Source organism: Arachis hypogaea, chromosome 11 (genome assembly GCF_003086295.3).
Source record: "Arachis hypogaea cultivar Tifrunner chromosome 11, arahy.Tifrunner.gnm2.J5K5, whole genome shotgun sequence".
NCBI classification, from domain to species: Eukaryota; Viridiplantae; Streptophyta; class Magnoliopsida; order Fabales; family Fabaceae; genus Arachis; species Arachis hypogaea.
In genome coordinates, this window is record NC_092046.1 from 39368845 (window position 1) to 39387117 (window position 18273).

The following is an 18273-nucleotide window of genomic DNA, read 5'->3' on the forward strand; positions in this document are numbered from 1 at the left end:
TTGTGTGAGCATTTATTACGGCGATCCAATCATACACTCTCCTATAGTCCAAGCTATAAATTAGATGGGTAAAAAAGAAGTGAGATCACCATTCATGGCCCCGAGCACGAGAATGTTGATACATCGTGCGGATGGATTACCAAAAGGGAGAAAGTTCAAAGGCAGAAAAAATTAGCATACTTAAGATAACGTACTTGATAAGATTTGAATATTTACCTTATTTACTGGTTAGAGTCTTGGAAATTTATTTATGACATATTTAGATACCATTTTTGTGGTGGATCCCTTTTTTTTTCTTGAGAACTTATGTGAATCTGTTGGTGTAAAGGAATTCAAGCATGACACCGACGAGTGAGTCGAAAACGACCATCTATTTTTCTTATGAAAGTAACCATCTAGATACATGGTGAACCGAACATCCGGTATACTAATTCTTAGTACAGGGATATCTCTTTTGTATTTCAAGGTGACATTACTTGAATCTGATAAGTGTTGACTTCATTATCACTGTTCTTGACCCAATATACTATAATTCGTTTTGAGTACCTGCTACAGTTTACAAGGGGTGAATACTCGAAAACAACCATCCACGTATACAGTAACAATAAACATCCGATTTCATACATAAATGAACATCCAACATATTTAAGTAAAGATAAACATGTAACTACTATCTGAAGCGACCAGCTGCATACCGAATGAAATTAATCAAGCTCCTTATACAACAAAGCATCGAAACTTATCTAGATTAAATTGGTTCATTAAAATTAATCAAGTCTAGTTTCTTGCAACAATTACGAACACACCTGATACTTATATCTTTAGAGAATAAAGCCACCCGTTGCTAACAACAAAAGCATCATACTTGGCATTTGCGTCTTTGAAAAATATCATATTCATCTACAATTGCTAACAAATGAATAACTATTGAAATCCTATATCCATGGAGAAAATTATTAAAGGTACTCGAAACCATTTCCAACAGATTCTAACTGCTGCCGAACGAGCTTAACAAAGACATGAAGCCACCAGATTCTAACTGGCAAACCGGAGCACCGAAGTCCATATTTTAAGAGGCCTCCAAAGGAACCACCCGCTAAACAACACAAAAAGATGACAACAATTAACTACTTACATAGTAATATACTAAATAATCATGCAAGGTCAGATTAATTTAATCATGTACCGAAGCGACATTCTTGCTCTTCCTCTGAGTAGATTTCTTGAAGGACTTCTCCAGTGCAGCGCCAAGCCTCTTTACTCTTTGGCCGGCCCTTTGTGGTGACCTTCGACGGGCCTTGAATGTCGTCTAGGCCCACAACGCTCAAACTACGTTTCAGTTGAAAACAAACATCACACATCGCCATTAATGGTCACATCGAACATGCGGTTCATGACTACATAAAATTGAAATAGAGTACAAACCTCAAAACTAATATCCATCTCTTCAATTCCAACTTCAGTAACATCCGACAGTTGCATGACCTACAATCGCGAAAAAAAACACACAAATCCAACAAAAAAAAAGTAATTAGATAAACCGTGCCTATATATCTTGTACATAAACCCTCAATAAACATCACAAACAATGCGACACAAATAGGAATAAACTCCATCATAACCCCATTTTAACATGAAATCTGATGCATGACTATCACCTAGTCATAGTGTTTGACAAAATTATTTAATTTCACCTGTTATATAAGTATTATATCTACTACTATTCTCTTTCACAATACTCCTGTACATCACATAGATTAACATGCAGTATTTAAAACTAACATGCACTTACTTCGGTCCTTGGTTTCAGAGCCCATGGTCACTTAATTCATTCTTTATCTAGTTTATTCATCATATAAATATAGTTAATCTAAACATGCAGGATAAATATTTAGTCAACCATGAATTCATATCACCTAATTATTTAACAATTATTTTTATAAAGAGTCTAAATAACCACATCTCCATTAGCTAGATTTTATATTATATACTTCACTAATACGGTTCCAGTGGGGATTTGGAATACTTATAACATGAAAATTCTGCACATATCAAATATACATGACATTGAATTATCACATGCGAATTCTTCGTCCATATAATCATAAAAAGAATTTAATAAAACCGTAGCATTGGTTGCATGTGGAATGCTTCTGTTGTATCTACTGAAGCATTTAACATACAAAAGAGCCCCCTACTTGCACTAAGTGGAATGAATAACAATCATAAACAAATAACCATCTGCTATGCATGCCTCCACGTAAATTGCTTACCTTGTTGGGTTCCTCACCCTCTTCTACGCAATGCTTGGGATCATTGTTATGTGAATTTGATGAATTTTCGTTACCGACGGCCAATGGAACACGACATAGTAGTTGAACGAAATTCAACTCCATTTACGCTCTTCCGAGGTGTGATGGACGTCTCAAGGCTGACTCCACTTGTAATCCCTCTAACTTGCAAATGCCGATGTCGCAACGAAGACGCAAACCGGATGCGACGGAATGGATGCACGACTGGGGTGGTGCCGGTGCTTGGGAGCGACAAAAACAATCGGACTTGGCTACTGGGTTTAGCATTTACGCAAGTCGGTGTCACCGGACCTCTGTCGGACGGCGGCGCGGCGGCTCTTCTCCGTGGCAGCGCGGAATAGGTGATATACGAGGAGAAAGGGAGAGAAAGAAGTCACACCGTATAAAGAGAGTGAAATCGTCTTTGTGCTTGTATAACTGCAATTCAAATTTGAAATTAGAAACTTTTCAAAATTAATTAATAGACTATAATTTCTGTTTAATTTCAAATTAACCCCATTGTACACATTGTAGGTTTTTTATATTGACTCCTCATACTTTCTCTTTTTTTTAAAAAATAAATGATCAAGGAGTAAAAAAACAGTTAGTCTTAAAAGTTTAAAAAAAAAATATTTAAGAATGGAATGATAGAATGTAAATTGAAAATGTAACACATATTGATACAATTAACCCAAATCGTAGAGGAAAGCTTAATCATAAGAGTATTAGTAATTAGCGAATATACGTTATTATTATTATGTTCAAATGCAGGTTATTATGTGAGATATGAAATAAAAGTCAAATTCTCCCTCTCTTTGGATCTCTATTTGAAGAATTTTTTATTCCCTAAACTACTCTGAAACTCCCATTCTTCATGATAATTTCTTCCCATTATCCATCTTTGTTTTTTCTTTTTTTTCTGTTGGTTCACTACCCGTTACGAATTGTGCTCAGTTGAGGAACTCCACCCAAAATAGTACTGGAGAAAACTGGTCTTCTACTAACAAGAATTAAAAGCGCCGTTCTAGCTATTAGTGTAACCTTTAAGGGACGAAAAAAAAAAAAAAACTAGGTGGAGGACTCGTTAGTGCTTGATCGTTTTGCACCAATGTTAATGCACAACCAAATCAATGACTAGACTAGATGATGAGTATATAAATCCAACCATTATTAAATGACAATATTTACTCTTTTATAATTTAACTCCAGATTCTTTTAATTATTTTTAATATTATATTGACTCAATTGTAATACAAAATTAATTTACAATTCCACACTTTTTCTTCCTTTCCCTTGACAAAACAGTGCAGCAAAATAATTTGATAGTCACAAAAAAAATTAATTTTGTATATTGTTTAGTGTGTCTTGCACACAAACAATGGTGCCTTTAATTTGCTTCTTAATTATTATACAATTCATATTATGAACTCATTGGAAGTTCTGAAAGGTTGCCTTTGTGTACCACCGGGATAGGACACTGATACAGGAATATAGTCGTGTTTGACAAATGAAACATGAATATAGACATTGTATAAAATACTGAATTAGTGTATTTTGTATCTATTCTAACAGAAAAAACATAGAAATACTAACAAAAGACACAACTTATTTTTTATTATTTTTATTATTCTTGTTAATTTTTTATAATTATATTTTTTATTATTATATTTTTCTTTTCAAATTTTTTGAATGAAAAAAAATAAAAATAAATTAGATTTTTATAATTTATTCTAATTTATCACCAAACAGAATACAAAAATATTAAATTCTATATCTTTATCATTTATGTCTTATTCTTAATATTTTATCTTGTCTTATTTTCAGAAACAAATGTAACCCAAAGATACTATGTTTTATCTTGTCCTATTTTCAGAAACATACATAACCAAAGATGCTGGGAACACAAATAGGAAGAAGGATTCGGACTTCAGTGTAGATACATGTAGAGGACAAACCTTTTCTCCAAACGGAAGTGTTACTGATGGCAAACACTCACATTTTTTTTTGGTAATTCAAACACTTATATTATTGACAAGAACTTATAATCAATACACTACTGTATTCCAAAATAACACACATCATGCCAAAAGAAAGAAAAAGGGAAAAAAATCATTAATCAGAGTTACAGAAAAGGAGTATGATATGCTGCAGTCTTCTCTTCCCCATCTTTCAGAACTTATTCGATTAGAAGCTGCCGCCCAAAATTGATTTTGTATTACAATTGGGCCAATATGTTATATTAAAAATAAAAATAAAAAATCTGGGGTGAAATTATAAAAGAGCAAATATTATTACTTAATATAACTGTTGGATTTATATACTTATCATCTAGTAATTGGTATGTTTGTGCAGGAACGTTGGTGCAAAACGATCAAGCCCCCAACAAATCCTTCACCAACAAACTGATGCAACACTGCAACAGATGTAAAAACAGCAGCTAAAGCAAATCAGAATTCAAAAATATAAAAAGATACAAAACAATCGCAGTTCCATCTGCGGATGCGATAGACATGACCGGCAACACAGAAAACCTCACCAAACCAAAAATCAGGCATGGATGACATCTCAAACCCTTGGTGCGGATGCATGCAGTAGATACAACAGCACAGATGCAACAGGGTTTCTTCTTTCCCTCTCACAAGGAGGATCAGTGTTTGCGCAAAACCACTGCTGACAACCCCTCTTTGGCTTTGCAACAGGTGGTGCCTTAAGCAGTAGCGTGGAGGAGGAAGACGCGGATGGATCCAAACATTGTTGTCGCCATCAAAGGTGGCGGTGGCGGCAGAGTTAAGCCAAAACCATCCGTATCCAGTTTAGGTTTCTACACTCGTATGGTCTCGTATGGTCCAAAGAGAACCAAATTTCTGGTTTATGTGAAGTTTCATTTGGAACCATGTATGTGGCTCCAGGCATAATATCACTTGCCATGTATCATTTTATCCAAAGGAATAAGCCTTTAAGCACATGCAAAAAACATGAACTCACATTGGATAGAAGCAGCATTCACAAGGGACTTTGCAAGAATTATGTTAACTTACACGAATAAAATTGTACAATTTATACTACACATTTTAAATAATCAATAAGAGTTCCCACGATATCGCTATAGATGAGGAAAGCGACAATCCTACATGCACATAAATTGGCAATGGTGAAAAATAATATACTTTGTGGATACAGTAGTGCTGCAAAGAAGCGATGGCATGCACCAAAACTTTGTTGAAAAGAGACTTTGGAACACATGGAAGTTGGAGGGGATAAGAAACAAAGAATATATGCTAAACAAAGTATTTCCCATTGAAAAGAGACCTGAATTTCACTCACTGATAAGTGATAAATGAATTTATTCGAATTGAAGACTCAAGAAGACCTATAATTACAAAAGCAAATATAAGAAGAGGTTTCTCCAGTACCCCTATAAAATAGTAACTATACATATTAGATCTTTGAGGTTAAAACATAGCCATGTGCTACACTAACTCAGATTATTAAATTTTTTAAATTCTGCTAAAACTCATGATTAGGTAACTGTTTGTCAGTTGGAGGGAAAGGAGGCGATGTGAAGGCATGTAGTGTTAAGTTGTGAACTTATACATAAATGAAAGTATTCGTTCAAATGAAATATCCCAGGCAAATCCCTAGTGAGTCACAATTGTCATATGTTACTCTCTGTATTAAGTCTAACAAACTCCCTGTTAATAAAAATAAAAAGGCAAAAGAAGAAATATTTCACAGTTCATATTAGAAGCACAATGCAGAATATCTAGATTATAGGATTAAAAAGTTGCCACTCTAAAAGCTCAATTCTAATTTTATACGAGAATTAAACCATGAGAGACAATTTTCTTCTAGGCTAATAGAACAATCACTAATACTCCTGACTGACAAATTTTGCAATGAACAAAAGTGCATAATAGATAATTAATCCCATCCCACAAGTTTAAACAAAGAAAAATACCTAAGATCGGAAAGGGAAGGGAAAAAATGATTTTTGATTGTATGAAATTGCATTGTACATTCAAGATCTCGGTACATGCTCAAAAAATGGTATCACAATGAGTAAGGTAATTGCTTTGACACTCGCCTGCAAGAATCTCTCTCTCTCTCTCTCTCTCTCTCTCAATTTAGTAAACTTGTATTTCTACCTCAAGTAAAAGTACCTGGAAAGTAGATGGTGTCCCTCAATTTTTTTCATAGAACAAAATGTATGCCTCGCATCGAAGAACTTCATCGAGAGACACTTCACGTACATATGCATCACTGGCATGATACCAAGTGGAACTCTCATTCTCATTGTTATCAGCCTTCCCTCTGTTCCTCTGGCCCCCTCTCACATATGCAACATAGTGACCCCCTCTCATAGATCCCGAGTGCTCCACTACACCAACCAAATGGTATTCATAATTCTCTTCAGCTACGAATCTGTTTAAACAACCGTTGGGAATTGAGTGTTAAATGCCAGAGGATCAATAAAGTATATAAAAAGTAAAAAATTTAAACAACTATATAGAAACCAAACCTACAATAAAAAATGCATGCAATGATTTTGACTTATGTTCAAATATTTCTTATTATCCAATTTAAAATTTGAAGAATCCTTTGCATTTTGTAAGAGAAAAACCAAATCACTGGAGATAGTTTTATAAATATAAGTGAATACCCCATCCGGCTCCTGACAATTACCTCGAAAGGACAATGAGACCCCCAAGAAAAAAAAACATCCAATCCGGCCCCTGATCTTTTTTTTTTTGGGACTGATTAGCCCTTGTGCCAAAAAAAACAACATTGACTTTTTTTTGGCACAGGGGCCTCGTCCTTTCGAGGTAATTGTCAGGGACCGGATTGGATTTTTTTTTTTTTTTGTCAAGGGCCTCGTTGTCTTTCGAGGTAATTGTCAGGGGCTGTTTTGGGTTTTTCTCTATAAATATCTAATGACAGCAAACTGCTACAGGTAACAGGCATTCATTAAATGATAAAAATTCAAACAGCATCTAGCAAAGTTACAGCAAAGTACCTAGGATCCACATATGGTCTGAGATCCATTCTTTCTCTGAAATTGACATGTCCATTTAACTTGCTTAAGCGACCTCGGGCATCTTGGCTGAATCTCTTCAAATGAATTGTCAAGACAGGCGGAGCTTTATGAATGAGGACCCTCTTAGTAGCATCCCTTTTCACCTTCAAACTTTTCACGTCAGCCTCTTCCTCACTGCATTCTTCTGAGTCATCGTCATCCTGACCTGACATCTGAGGATCTCTGCTTTCAACATTTTCAGTGTTATCCACGATAACACTAGAATCAGCAGCTGAATGATTACAACTTTCTGCATTCGAAGAATTATGACATCCCGAAGACTGAAGTTCCTCATTAAGTGTATCTTTCATCTTCAAAGTTCTGTGATCCTTTTCATCAACATTTGAACTCAATCCATTTGATTGACCATTTTCAAGCACTGTTCCATGATTAATATGTAAAACTGAACTTTCTGTATTTTTGGTATCTGTAATATTCCCATTATCAAGGCTTTTGACTTCAACAGAAAAAGAGTCAGCAGCATCCAATGGTTCAACACGACATCCAATCTCAATTCCATCCAATACAGAATTCGCCTTCTTTTTTGCTTCAACTTTTTTACGTTGGACAATTTTCGAACAGTTCTCACAGTTCCAACCATTTTCATCTGAGAGAAGCTCAGGTTTTATAAAATGTGCCAAGCAACTCTCTACCGAAACCGGAGAATCTGTATCATCGACTTCATCTGGATCAGACTCGCTGTTAAAAACAGCTTCCGTAACCTCATTAGATGAAGGCCTAGGAGCAGGACCAGCAAAAACTTCAGGTTCATTGAATAAATCACCAAAGCCTTCGAAGGTTAATTCTTCTTGACCATGGCCCAAATTCGAACAGGAAGCCTCACCATCCCTTCCAATAATCTCACAAGCAGAGGAACTTTCCTCTTTATAAGGAAGTAACAGCACTTCTGAACCTTGAACTTGTAGTGGAACCTCGTCTTCCCACCCATTTGTTGAAGAATACGGTCTTTGGTCTTGATCCTCCTTAGGGGAACACTCTGGACCATAAGGTTCACAGCTAACCCCTACCGGCAATTCATTTAAAGGTTCATTCTTGCTATCAGTATCCTGATCGCCCTCTTTCGGTGAAAGAAACTCACATTCCTCGGTGACATTGTCAGCTTCCACATAATCCAACCATGCAAGATCATCTGATGAAGCTGACATCTTATTTGCATCATTGTCAAGCACTTGCATATCTTGAGACTCTCCAACAGCAACCAAATTAGGTGAAGACAGCTCTTTAGCAACATTGCTTATTTCCTTTGAAACCAATACTGTAGAATCACCACAATCAGAAGGGGCTGCCACCTCACCCGCAACCGACACATTGGACTGAGCAGGGGAGGTTGACTCATGGACAGATGATTGGTTTGATATACTTTGACCAGCTATTGGATCATCATCCCTGTTAACTTTGACTCGGGTCTTTCCACCTTTTTTTGGTGGAAGTTTTGCCTTTTTGGCTCGATTTGCTTGTTGTGCTTTCCGAGGAGGGGGTTTCTTAGTTGGAACTGGCAGTGAAAGATCTAAAAAAGGCTCGTAAACAGTTGAGGAATTTCCACATTCAATGCACCGTACAGTACTAGATATCTGACCCCCAAATAAATCATCAACTAAAGTATTTGCAGGGGTGCCATCTCTCTTGGGCGAACCATTTTGTTTCCTTGCAGCTTGCTCTTCAGTACTCAACCCATCCAACAAACAACGGAGCAATTCATGACTGTCATGCTGCTGATATCCTCGAAATTGGGGAGACTTGGAGCACACACAACCAAAAAATGATCTAGGATTTATAGTGGTTTTCAATCCTGATTCTGGATTTGTTTCAGTGAACAGTTTCTTCAAGGAACTAACCAATGGTCCAAAAGGAGAATCCAAATTCAGAAAGTTGTCCCGCAATCTATCCATAGCTAGCAAATTTTGCATGATGGAATTGAAGAAACAAGTATTCCCAAGATTAATCATGCCTCGAACTACATAGCCACCATGTCCATATAAATCATTTCTGACAATCACTCCTGATTTAATTTCTGAAGTAACACTGCCATCAATACCAACGTCCTTAATATCCGCTGATGATTTCTGCGATGATCTCCCTTTCAACAATTTCACTACATCAGATAGAACACGGCCTGTTTCTTCATTCTCTTCTATTTTATCAACTTGAATAAGCATATTGCACTGAAAACACCAACACAACTGAGGCTTTTCATAATGAACCACCAAGGGATGCCGATGTTGCCTCACATGCCTGACAACATGGCAATGAGGGGTTGTTGGTAGCCCCACACCTCCACAGGTATATTGACCACACTCCAAACAAACCCATATAGCCTTGGACTCAGATTTTGAATCTACTGGTGTGCCACTTTTCTTCTTCCCTTGTTTATTACCTTTCCCTTTTCCTTTTCCACCTCTCCTATCAGCAGCACCTTCTCTGCAATCTTCACACCTTACTGATCCAGAAGATTCAATCTTGCTAGATAGTGTATTTAAATTAATACCCTTTACAAGATGAGGACAAGAACTTGTTTCTTTTGCAGTAGAGATCCCCTCATCAACAGACTCAACAGTTGGGTTGGGAGACTCTAAAGCTTTCTTCGGAGACTGCATAGCAACTGCCTTCTCCTTAGCAGAAGCTCGGTTCTTTCTTCTGATTTTCTTCCCCATCAGTTCCTACAATCCAAACTAAACAATGTACTCAACCAGCAAAAACAAACAGAGATCTAGTTCCTCTTTCCTTAAACATGATCGTATGATATATACATATACAGCACGTGCAAAAAGTAAAATAGAAATATACCTGACTTACTATCAGGAAGCCAAGGAGGAAGATTCAAAACAAGAATCTCCAAAGGATCAAAAGCTTTACTTGGAAGGCCAGTAACCTAGGTTCAAGAAAGAATGCAAGCCTGATCCAATCCAATCCTACAGTTCAATGACAATTCCAACAAAAACAGTAAGGCATGGACAGAATCCTTTCCAATAAGAACTGAGCTGTTTGAAAATCTCAGTGGAGCTGGAGCAAGCAAAAAAAAAAAACAAAAAACAAAACAAAGCAAAACAAAAAAACAAAAAACAAAACGTAACATAGGGTAAGTTAAACTAATATGCATATCATATATAGCGGTGCTGGTGAAGAAGAAGCTTATCCAAATTGAAGCATCAGATCGAGAATTAAAGAAAGTGCCTCTAGAAAAGAAGGAGCATGTTGTAATACATTCATAGCATGTGTTAAATTAATTATCGATCACCAATATCAATATACAGGATCCAAAGATAAATAAATAAATAAATAAAATAAAAAAATGAAAAGGCAGTAATCCAAGAAGGATACCTCCCAAGTCCACAGAGAGGTGTCCCCAAAGGTTTAGAAGGGCATCTGAGGAAAAGTCAGTGGTTTTTGGGAAGGGAATTAATCGGGTTGGAAAAGATGGACAAAAAACACATAAAAGATGGAGATAAAGAGTGAGATGCAGAGTGTTGGGTGAGTATTTGATATTTGAAATAAAAATTGGGTGTTGTTAAGAAAAAGAGAACAATCTCTTTGTTGCTGCTGCGGCTGTTGTTGGGGATGCTCGAGAGACAGAGAGAGAGAGAGAGAGAGAGAGAGAGAGTGCGTGCCACTGTGTCAATGAGGAAGGGGAAGGGGGAGGGACAGGAGATGAGAGACAGGACAATGGGCTTGTGAGCTTCTAAGAAAAGATCTTTTTTTTCAAGTTATCTTTTTTCAAAAGATCTTATAAAAACAGGAAAGTAATTTTATGTTTGGATAACTCATGCAAAAATATCTTTTCATTTATCAATTATCTTTGGGTATATCCATATGAAAGTAGTTTTTTGTTTATTTATTACGCGAAAAACATTTTTTTTAAAGAAAAAAGATCTTTTAAAGATGTAAATTGTAGCTTCTCAAAAAAAAATATTCTTTTTATTTTTCTAGTACTTTTACTTCTACAAATTTACCAAACAAGCTAAAAAATAAAAAAAGATATTTTTCATTAAAAAATATATTTTTTTATCAACTTTTTAATGGCCCCCCAAACAAGCACAATGTTTGTTTACCAGTTGCTTCGGAACAAGCCAACAACTCAGAATCAGAATCAGAACAAGCCAACAATCAACAAGAAGCCAACAACTAAGAAATTTTAACTCAGAATCAGAACATTAGTACAATACATACAGCATCAGAACGCAAAATTACAACATTCTAGTATTGAACACTAACTCAGAATCCATACAATTACATCAGCAATCAACAAAATCAACTCAGAAAACTAACAACAATTAACTCAGAACAAAAACAACAATCAACCCCTGTTAACTCAACAAAATTAACCAAGAAAAATGAACAACAATCAACAATAATTAGCTCAGAACATTAACAAAATTAACTCAGAAAATTATCAATAATCAACAATAATTAACTCAGAACAAAAACAACAATCAAAAAGCAGTGGAGGAGTGCTTACCGGAGAGACGGCGAGGAAGGTAGGTGACCGGCGTTCACGAGCAGAGACCGATCCGGCGAGGTGACCGACGTTCGCGACGGTGAGAGAGAGTGAGCTCGGAGAGAACGAACGTGAGTGACGCCGAGAAGAGGACCGCGACGGAGGAGAGACGCCGGGACGGAGCTGAGGCGCGCCGGCGAGAAGAGAACGGACCTGAGCGACGCCGAGGGGAGAAGTGGGAGCTTGGTATGGGTGAGGATAGTCCGGCGGCGACGTAAGGGTTCCGTGACAACGCGGGCGGCGACGGCACCCTCTGGCCGAGGCGAGTGGTTCGGCGATGGAGAAGGTGGGGGTGAGTGGCTGCTAGGGCTAGTCTGTCTTCTCTGATGTGTAAAACTACGGGAGAGGGAGAGGGAGAGGGTGAGGGTGAGGGTGAGTGGGTTTAGGGTTAGTGGGTTACTGATTGCAAAAAAATTTTTTTTTTTTTAAGTTAATTACTAATTCAGATCTCAAAAAACATGAAAAATGTTATTGACAAGATAATTTTTAAATATTTTAAAAATGTGATAAAAATAATTAATAAATATAATTTTTTATAAATATAAAAAAAATAATTTATTTATTTATTTGATCTAAATTTTTATGATTACGTTTGAATAAATATTTAGAAGTTATACAAAATTGAATAAACTACCATTTCTACTTATAAAAGTTGAAAACGCTGACATATCTATTTATAGAAAACGAAAATTATTATTTGTACCCATAAAAAATTATTTTTACAACCAAAATTATCCAAACCCTAAAAAATTAAATAAAATTCCTAAACTATCATTCTCTCCACCACTACCACTATCATCTCCTCCCCCCTCATCTCTCTCTCTTTCTCAATGTTCCGCTAGGACAAATCTTGCAGGCTCTGATGGTGCAACCAGCTCTCCTCACAGGTGGAGCATCGGGCTTTCACCCTCAAAGAGGATGACACCATAATCAAAGCTCACGCTCGGTTTGGCAACAAGTGGGCCACCATAGCCCGACTCCTTTTCGGCAGAACCGACAATGCCATTAAGAACCACTGGAACTCCACCCTCAAACGGAAGTGCGCCTCCATGAACTCCATCGACGATCCTCACTTCGCGCATCCACTCAAACGTTTCATTAGCGTCGGCGCCGCCATACTCGTGTCAACAGTGGTGGTGAGGTACTCGTTGCCAATGGTGATAGCGACGACGAAGATGGCGGGTAGGAAGGGGAGGATGCGGATGGAGAGCCAGGAGTGTGCAGTGGAGATGTTGGAGCTGATGTTGGCGACGCAGGAGTTCTCGAGGGAGACAATGAAAAAAATGACGAAAGCTTGGAGGATTCAGGGTTAGAGTCATAGATCTTAACCTTGCTGATGAGTGTTTTCGATTAACCCTTAAAAAAATTGCAGCCTTTGAATGTGTGTGCAGAAAAAACCCAATCCATTCAAGTGGTGAAGTTAACGGCAGTGATGGCTGATGGTGATAGTGGTGGTAGTGCTGTTGAGTCGCGATCGACATCGATGGGGGCGTGTGCGGCCGAAAGGGTTAGGGTCACAGCTGAGGAGGAGGGTGAGACGGTGGTATTGAGCGGTAATGTGGTTGATGTTGGGATTGGGTCACTCAGAACATTGAGAGAGAGAAGAGGGGGGAGGAGATGATAGTGGTAGTGGTGGAGAGAATGGTAGTTTAGGAATTTTATTTAATTTTTTCGGGTTTGGATAATTTTGCTTGTAAAAACCATTTTTTATGGGTACAAATGGTAATTTTCGTTTTCTATGGGTAGATATGTCAGCGTTTTCAACTTCTATGGGTAGAAATGGTAGTTTACTCTACAAAATTGGATCAAATTTTTATCTCTACATTTTTACTTTTTATTTTTTAACATAATGTGGTCATTCACAATAAATATTTTTTAAAAAAATGTACTTGACATAAAATTACCAAAATTTACGAATAAAAAATTTTATTTTTTTAATAATACTTGCAAAAAATTATATTAAAATTTGGTTTTTAAAGTTCTTTGTTAAAATATATATTTAATATCTAGTTCGTTTTATCACATTTTTAAATTTTTTAGAAACTTATTTTTTGTTAATAACTTTTAGAGTCATTTTTGTTATTTGGACTTTTAGATATTATTTTGGTTGTTTATTTTTTTTTTTAAAATAAAACAACGTCGTTCAGGAAACACCTTAGAAAACTGACCACCTCATAAAAAATTAGATTGGCTCTACAATTCACTGGTTAATCACTGGTTTAATCGATTTTTTATTTATTTTCTGCTAGATGATTTTTTATCATAATCAAATCAGTCAAAAGATCGATTTCTGGATAACTTGGTCAAATCAACTAATCCAGTTCAATTGTCAAAATTATGATTCAAACCCTTTTTTCTTTGGACCGTCTAAGATTTTCATACCCTTTAATTTTTCAAGTGTCGCCATTCCATACAAATAATTCAAGGCTAAATCATAGTTATCAAACCCGATTCAACTTGATCGGTCGAACTAAAAATTCAGTCACCCAGTCAACAACCTAAGTTAGACCATAATTTAAACTAGTTAAGTAATTAATTTTGTCAAACTTGGTTAAATCCAGTAAAAATGAGTCAAATTCGATCAAAATCAGTTAAAATCAACCGAATCGATCCCGTAAAATTTTGTCAAAATAGACAAAATTGTTATTTATTATATATGATATTTTTTATTAAATATATTACATAAATAAAATTATATTATATTTAAAATTAAAAAAATATTTTTCGTTAATCACAATATATTTTTTATTTTTATGATTATGATCTTTATTTTCTTTTCTATAAATACCTAAAGAGTATAATAAATATAAATTAATTAATGAGTTATTAAAATTAAAAAGTAATATTTAATTTAATATAAAATAAAACTAAAATAAACATACATTTATTTTGAAAATGAGAAAGTAAAATTAAATTTTATATTATTATTTAATTATGACCAAGTCAATCGATTCAACTTATGATCCATCGGTTAAAGGCATGATCTGGTGACCCAATAGTCTGACTGATTTAATTATCGGTTTGATTCTGATAACTATGTTATAAATGTATAATGCAAAAATGGCTTAGGTACTTGTTTCATTCATTGGTGGCTTTGTATGTGGTTTAGTGATCAAAGCCTCAAAGTGATTCTTGAGATTAGCATCATATACCAAAATTATTCCTAATATTCAAATTGCACCAATTACATTTTTAATATTGATAAAATTATACCACATTAGTTTTTTGGTCTGTTTTTCATTAATGGCATGTTGACGTGGCTTTATGGCGTGGATTAGTAGTAACACATGTCATAGTATGATTTGACAATATGAAATGATATTATGACAGGTCGGGCAAACAACATGTGGCATGCTGGTATAGATGGTTGTTGTGTCACGTGTCACAATACTATTGGTCCACGTGTTAGCTTGTGTCACGTGTTGTAATATTATTTGTCCACGTATTATCCGACATGTCATTATCTTAAATGATAGAATTGATCCCCCATTTTACATTAAGTGACTCATTGTAGTCGTTGAAATTGAATGTCGAGAACTAAATTAGTCCACACACCAGTTTTTTCTTAATTCTTTAAAAAATACAAAACTTTCAATGCCTTTTAAATGCATTAGTTTCTCTTCTATTTTTTGTATTTTGTTTAAATACATGCATGAAGGTTCTTGATGGCCTAGAAAAAAAATGGTTAAATCTATGGTCTTCTTTTAAACTTGATTAATTAATCCTTAAACCAAAAAATGAAATTTTGCTTCTGTTTAGACTGCAAAATTGATTATACAAGAGATAATTTTATTTTATCTCATAACACGTGAAAACAAAATCAGAGTAGGGAAGAAAAAGATGACACAGTCATGTATCCTGGTTCAGTTACCTTATGCAATGTAGCCTACATCTAGTCTCCACCACATAACAGTGGTAAAATTTTTATTATCTTTTTAAGTATTACAAATACCAATTCCCAATAATTCAACCTAATCCTATTAGGGACAAACCAAACTTCTACCCAAACTTGATTTGGCTAAGTTCGCTCCCTAGACTTTCAACCACTAAGTGCTCACTCAACTTAGTAAGGGAATCCTCTCAAGATTATGATACAACCACTAAGTGCTCACCCAACATAGCAAGGGATACTTCTTGGATACAAGATACAAAACAGAAATACAATCAAAAGAGATATGACATAAATCTTGACTTTTCTCTCCAAGTACCTCTCTTTGCTTTTTTTCTCAATGGCTTTTTCTAAATGCTTCACTTATATGTCTTTTACCACTGAATAGAAACAAAAAAAGATACAACATACAAATAGAATATTCAATAATAAACTATGAAGGAAATGATGTAGAACAGCTCAAAAGCTATCGGATGAATCGGATTCAGCACTCTCATATGTACCTCTCCATCTTGGCGGAATATTTCTTTGATATAGAAACACTGTCCAAAACGTTGAGCAAGAATAATAGAGAAACTCTCGATGAAACTCAGATCGTAGTTCACTCTCCTTGCCAAAACTGAAGTTGATTTTTCTTTTTGTATGGAGTGAGGTTGCTTATTCTTCAAAGTCAGCTCATTGATTCTTGAACTAGTTGAGGTTTTTACTTTCTTTTCTTTACTCAAACCCCAAAAACAGGGATTTAAAATCAGAGGTAAGTAATGCAGCAAGTAGAATGACATCAACGGCTTCATTGGTAACAAATCCTCAATAGGTTTGATAAATCAAAACTATTAATCTAGTGCTTTGACCCCAAATTTCAATATTAGCCATTGATTCACAGCAGATTAAAGTAACCTCCACTTTTTTCATATTACCCGAAATGGTTGTGCAGAGAAAAAGTTAAAATCAACAAATAATAGACTTGCATGTTAATGGAAACTTCATACCTTTACCTTGTGAATTAGTTTAACATCAATATGTTGATTTGATTTGACATTTACTTCTAAGATTTTCTTTTTTCTTTCTTCTTTTTTGTGCTCGGTGAAAAAGTGAATTCCTCTTTTTTTTTTTCTATGTGTTTTATCCGAAGCTACAAAGCTCCACTAGTAACAAGATTCTTTTCTTTTCGTGAAGGCAATGGGCTGGACTTTGAGCTTGGTTCAAGTAGCTATGATTCAGACACTTGGTTATAGAACATCAGATGTTGGTTCATTGGCTTGATCAAATATGTGTAATTGTTTGCTAAAGAATTGAGCCTGATTGATTGCAAATACATTTAACTTGGCATGGTCAGCTTTCTTTTTGTTTTGTCCAACTATGAATAGCATATGCAAGATGCATTTTTTATTGGACTTTTCTATCAAAAACAGATTTGGACCTTGCACTATGAACATTCACATCAAACAACTTTTTGGGTTTTCAACCTAATCAAATATATGTTTGTCATCACCAAAAATATAATTATTATTTTTTAAACTCAACAATCTCTCCCTTGATGACCAACATAATATATGAGGTAATAATCAAAGGAATTGAAATAGAATAAGTTTAGAGACTTTTCTTTGATGATATCAGATTGACTTGATGTGCTTCCCCTCTCTTTTATAAAGGTTACTCCCCTTTTTTTTCATAAGGATTGCTTAATGTATGTTTATCGTTTAACCTAAGGATACAAATAATAATGCCAACAAAATAATCCAATGCATATACATACTTTTTTACAATTTCATGGTTGCACAAAAGCAGAATAATCTATACAAGCTAATATTGTAAGCTATTACAAAAAAAAATTATCTTATTTGATAGCATGGAAAGTAACAATTCAGCAGCATAAGTATAAGCACATCATAATCAAAAGCATATAAGTATCCATGAATTACAAATGACTTAAAGTCAAACGAGTTCAGTTCACAATCACAAAACTAATCAAAACTAATACTAATAACCAATATTCTCAGTAAGCCTTACACCTTATCAAGCCTCATATATATATTTTTCTCCCTCTTTTGTCATCAAGGTGGGTAAAAAACATAAAACAAAGAACAAAATCTGCAAAATAATATGTTAGAGGTATGTAAAAACCAAAGGTTGTATTCTTGAAAAACAACATCATAGTTGTAGCAAAGTAGTATTGCCAGTACCAAATAAAGTTGTCAGAAAAGATAAAATCAAGATATACAAAAAATTTAAAAGATGATGAAGGGTTAATCCTTGGTAAAAACTCATATGACCTAAAAAGAAGATTTTAGAAAACAAAAGGAACCACATATGTAATAAGATTTAAGCATGGTCCATGTCTTTTTCTCTACACTTAAAAAATCAAATCACTTATTACTTATCCAACAAATATCTCTTTGATCTGTGAAACAAATCTCTCAACCAAGACAATAGCAAGATCAAAATAGAAGATGCAGTTTTTTCAAAAAATTGAAATAATGAGTAAAGAAAATATGAAGAAGCATGC

The 18273-nt window shown here is 35.1% G+C and overlaps 2 protein-coding genes across 8 annotated transcripts; both read right to left on the reverse strand.

Moving 5' to 3' along the window:
- Nucleotides 1-599: 599 nt before the first annotated feature.
- LOC140176351 (uncharacterized) lies at nucleotides 600-2729 on the reverse strand. Its single transcript, XM_072206748.1, has 3 exons — nucleotides 2274-2729; nucleotides 1187-1485; nucleotides 600-1096 (listed from the first exon to the last, which is right to left on the reverse strand). Exons 2-3 carry the CDS (start codon nucleotides 1365-1367, stop codon nucleotides 957-959), a joined length of 321 nt encoding a protein of 106 aa, XP_072062849.1. The 5' UTR covers nucleotides 1368-1485; nucleotides 2274-2729; the 3' UTR covers nucleotides 600-956.
- Nucleotides 2730-4557: 1828 nt separating this feature from the next.
- Nucleotides 4558-12338, reverse strand: LOC112720724 (ubiquitin carboxyl-terminal hydrolase 2). 7 transcript variants are annotated; one of them, XR_003162353.2, is made up of 6 exons: nucleotides 11840-12338; nucleotides 10171-10295; nucleotides 7306-10043; nucleotides 6452-6713; nucleotides 4828-5245; nucleotides 4558-4704 (listed from the first exon to the last, which is right to left on the reverse strand). XR_003162353.2 is itself a non-coding variant. In XM_025771770.2 (5 exons), the coding sequence occupies exons 3-4, from the start codon at nucleotides 10035-10037 to the stop codon at nucleotides 6473-6475; spliced, it is 2973 nt and encodes a 990-aa protein (XP_025627555.1). In that variant the 5' UTR covers nucleotides 10038-10043; nucleotides 10171-10295; nucleotides 11840-12338; the 3' UTR covers nucleotides 4558-5245; nucleotides 6452-6472. The 7 variants fall into 7 exon arrangements, 6 of the variants coding, with proteins under 6 accessions (XP_025627555.1, XP_072062850.1, XP_025627554.1 ...); XM_025771770.2 differs by having other exon boundaries at nucleotides 4558-5245; XM_072206749.1 differs by lacking the exon at nucleotides 11840-12338 and adding an exon at nucleotides 10705-11083 and having other exon boundaries at nucleotides 4558-5245.
- Between the last annotated feature and the right edge of the window lie 5935 nt (nucleotides 12339-18273).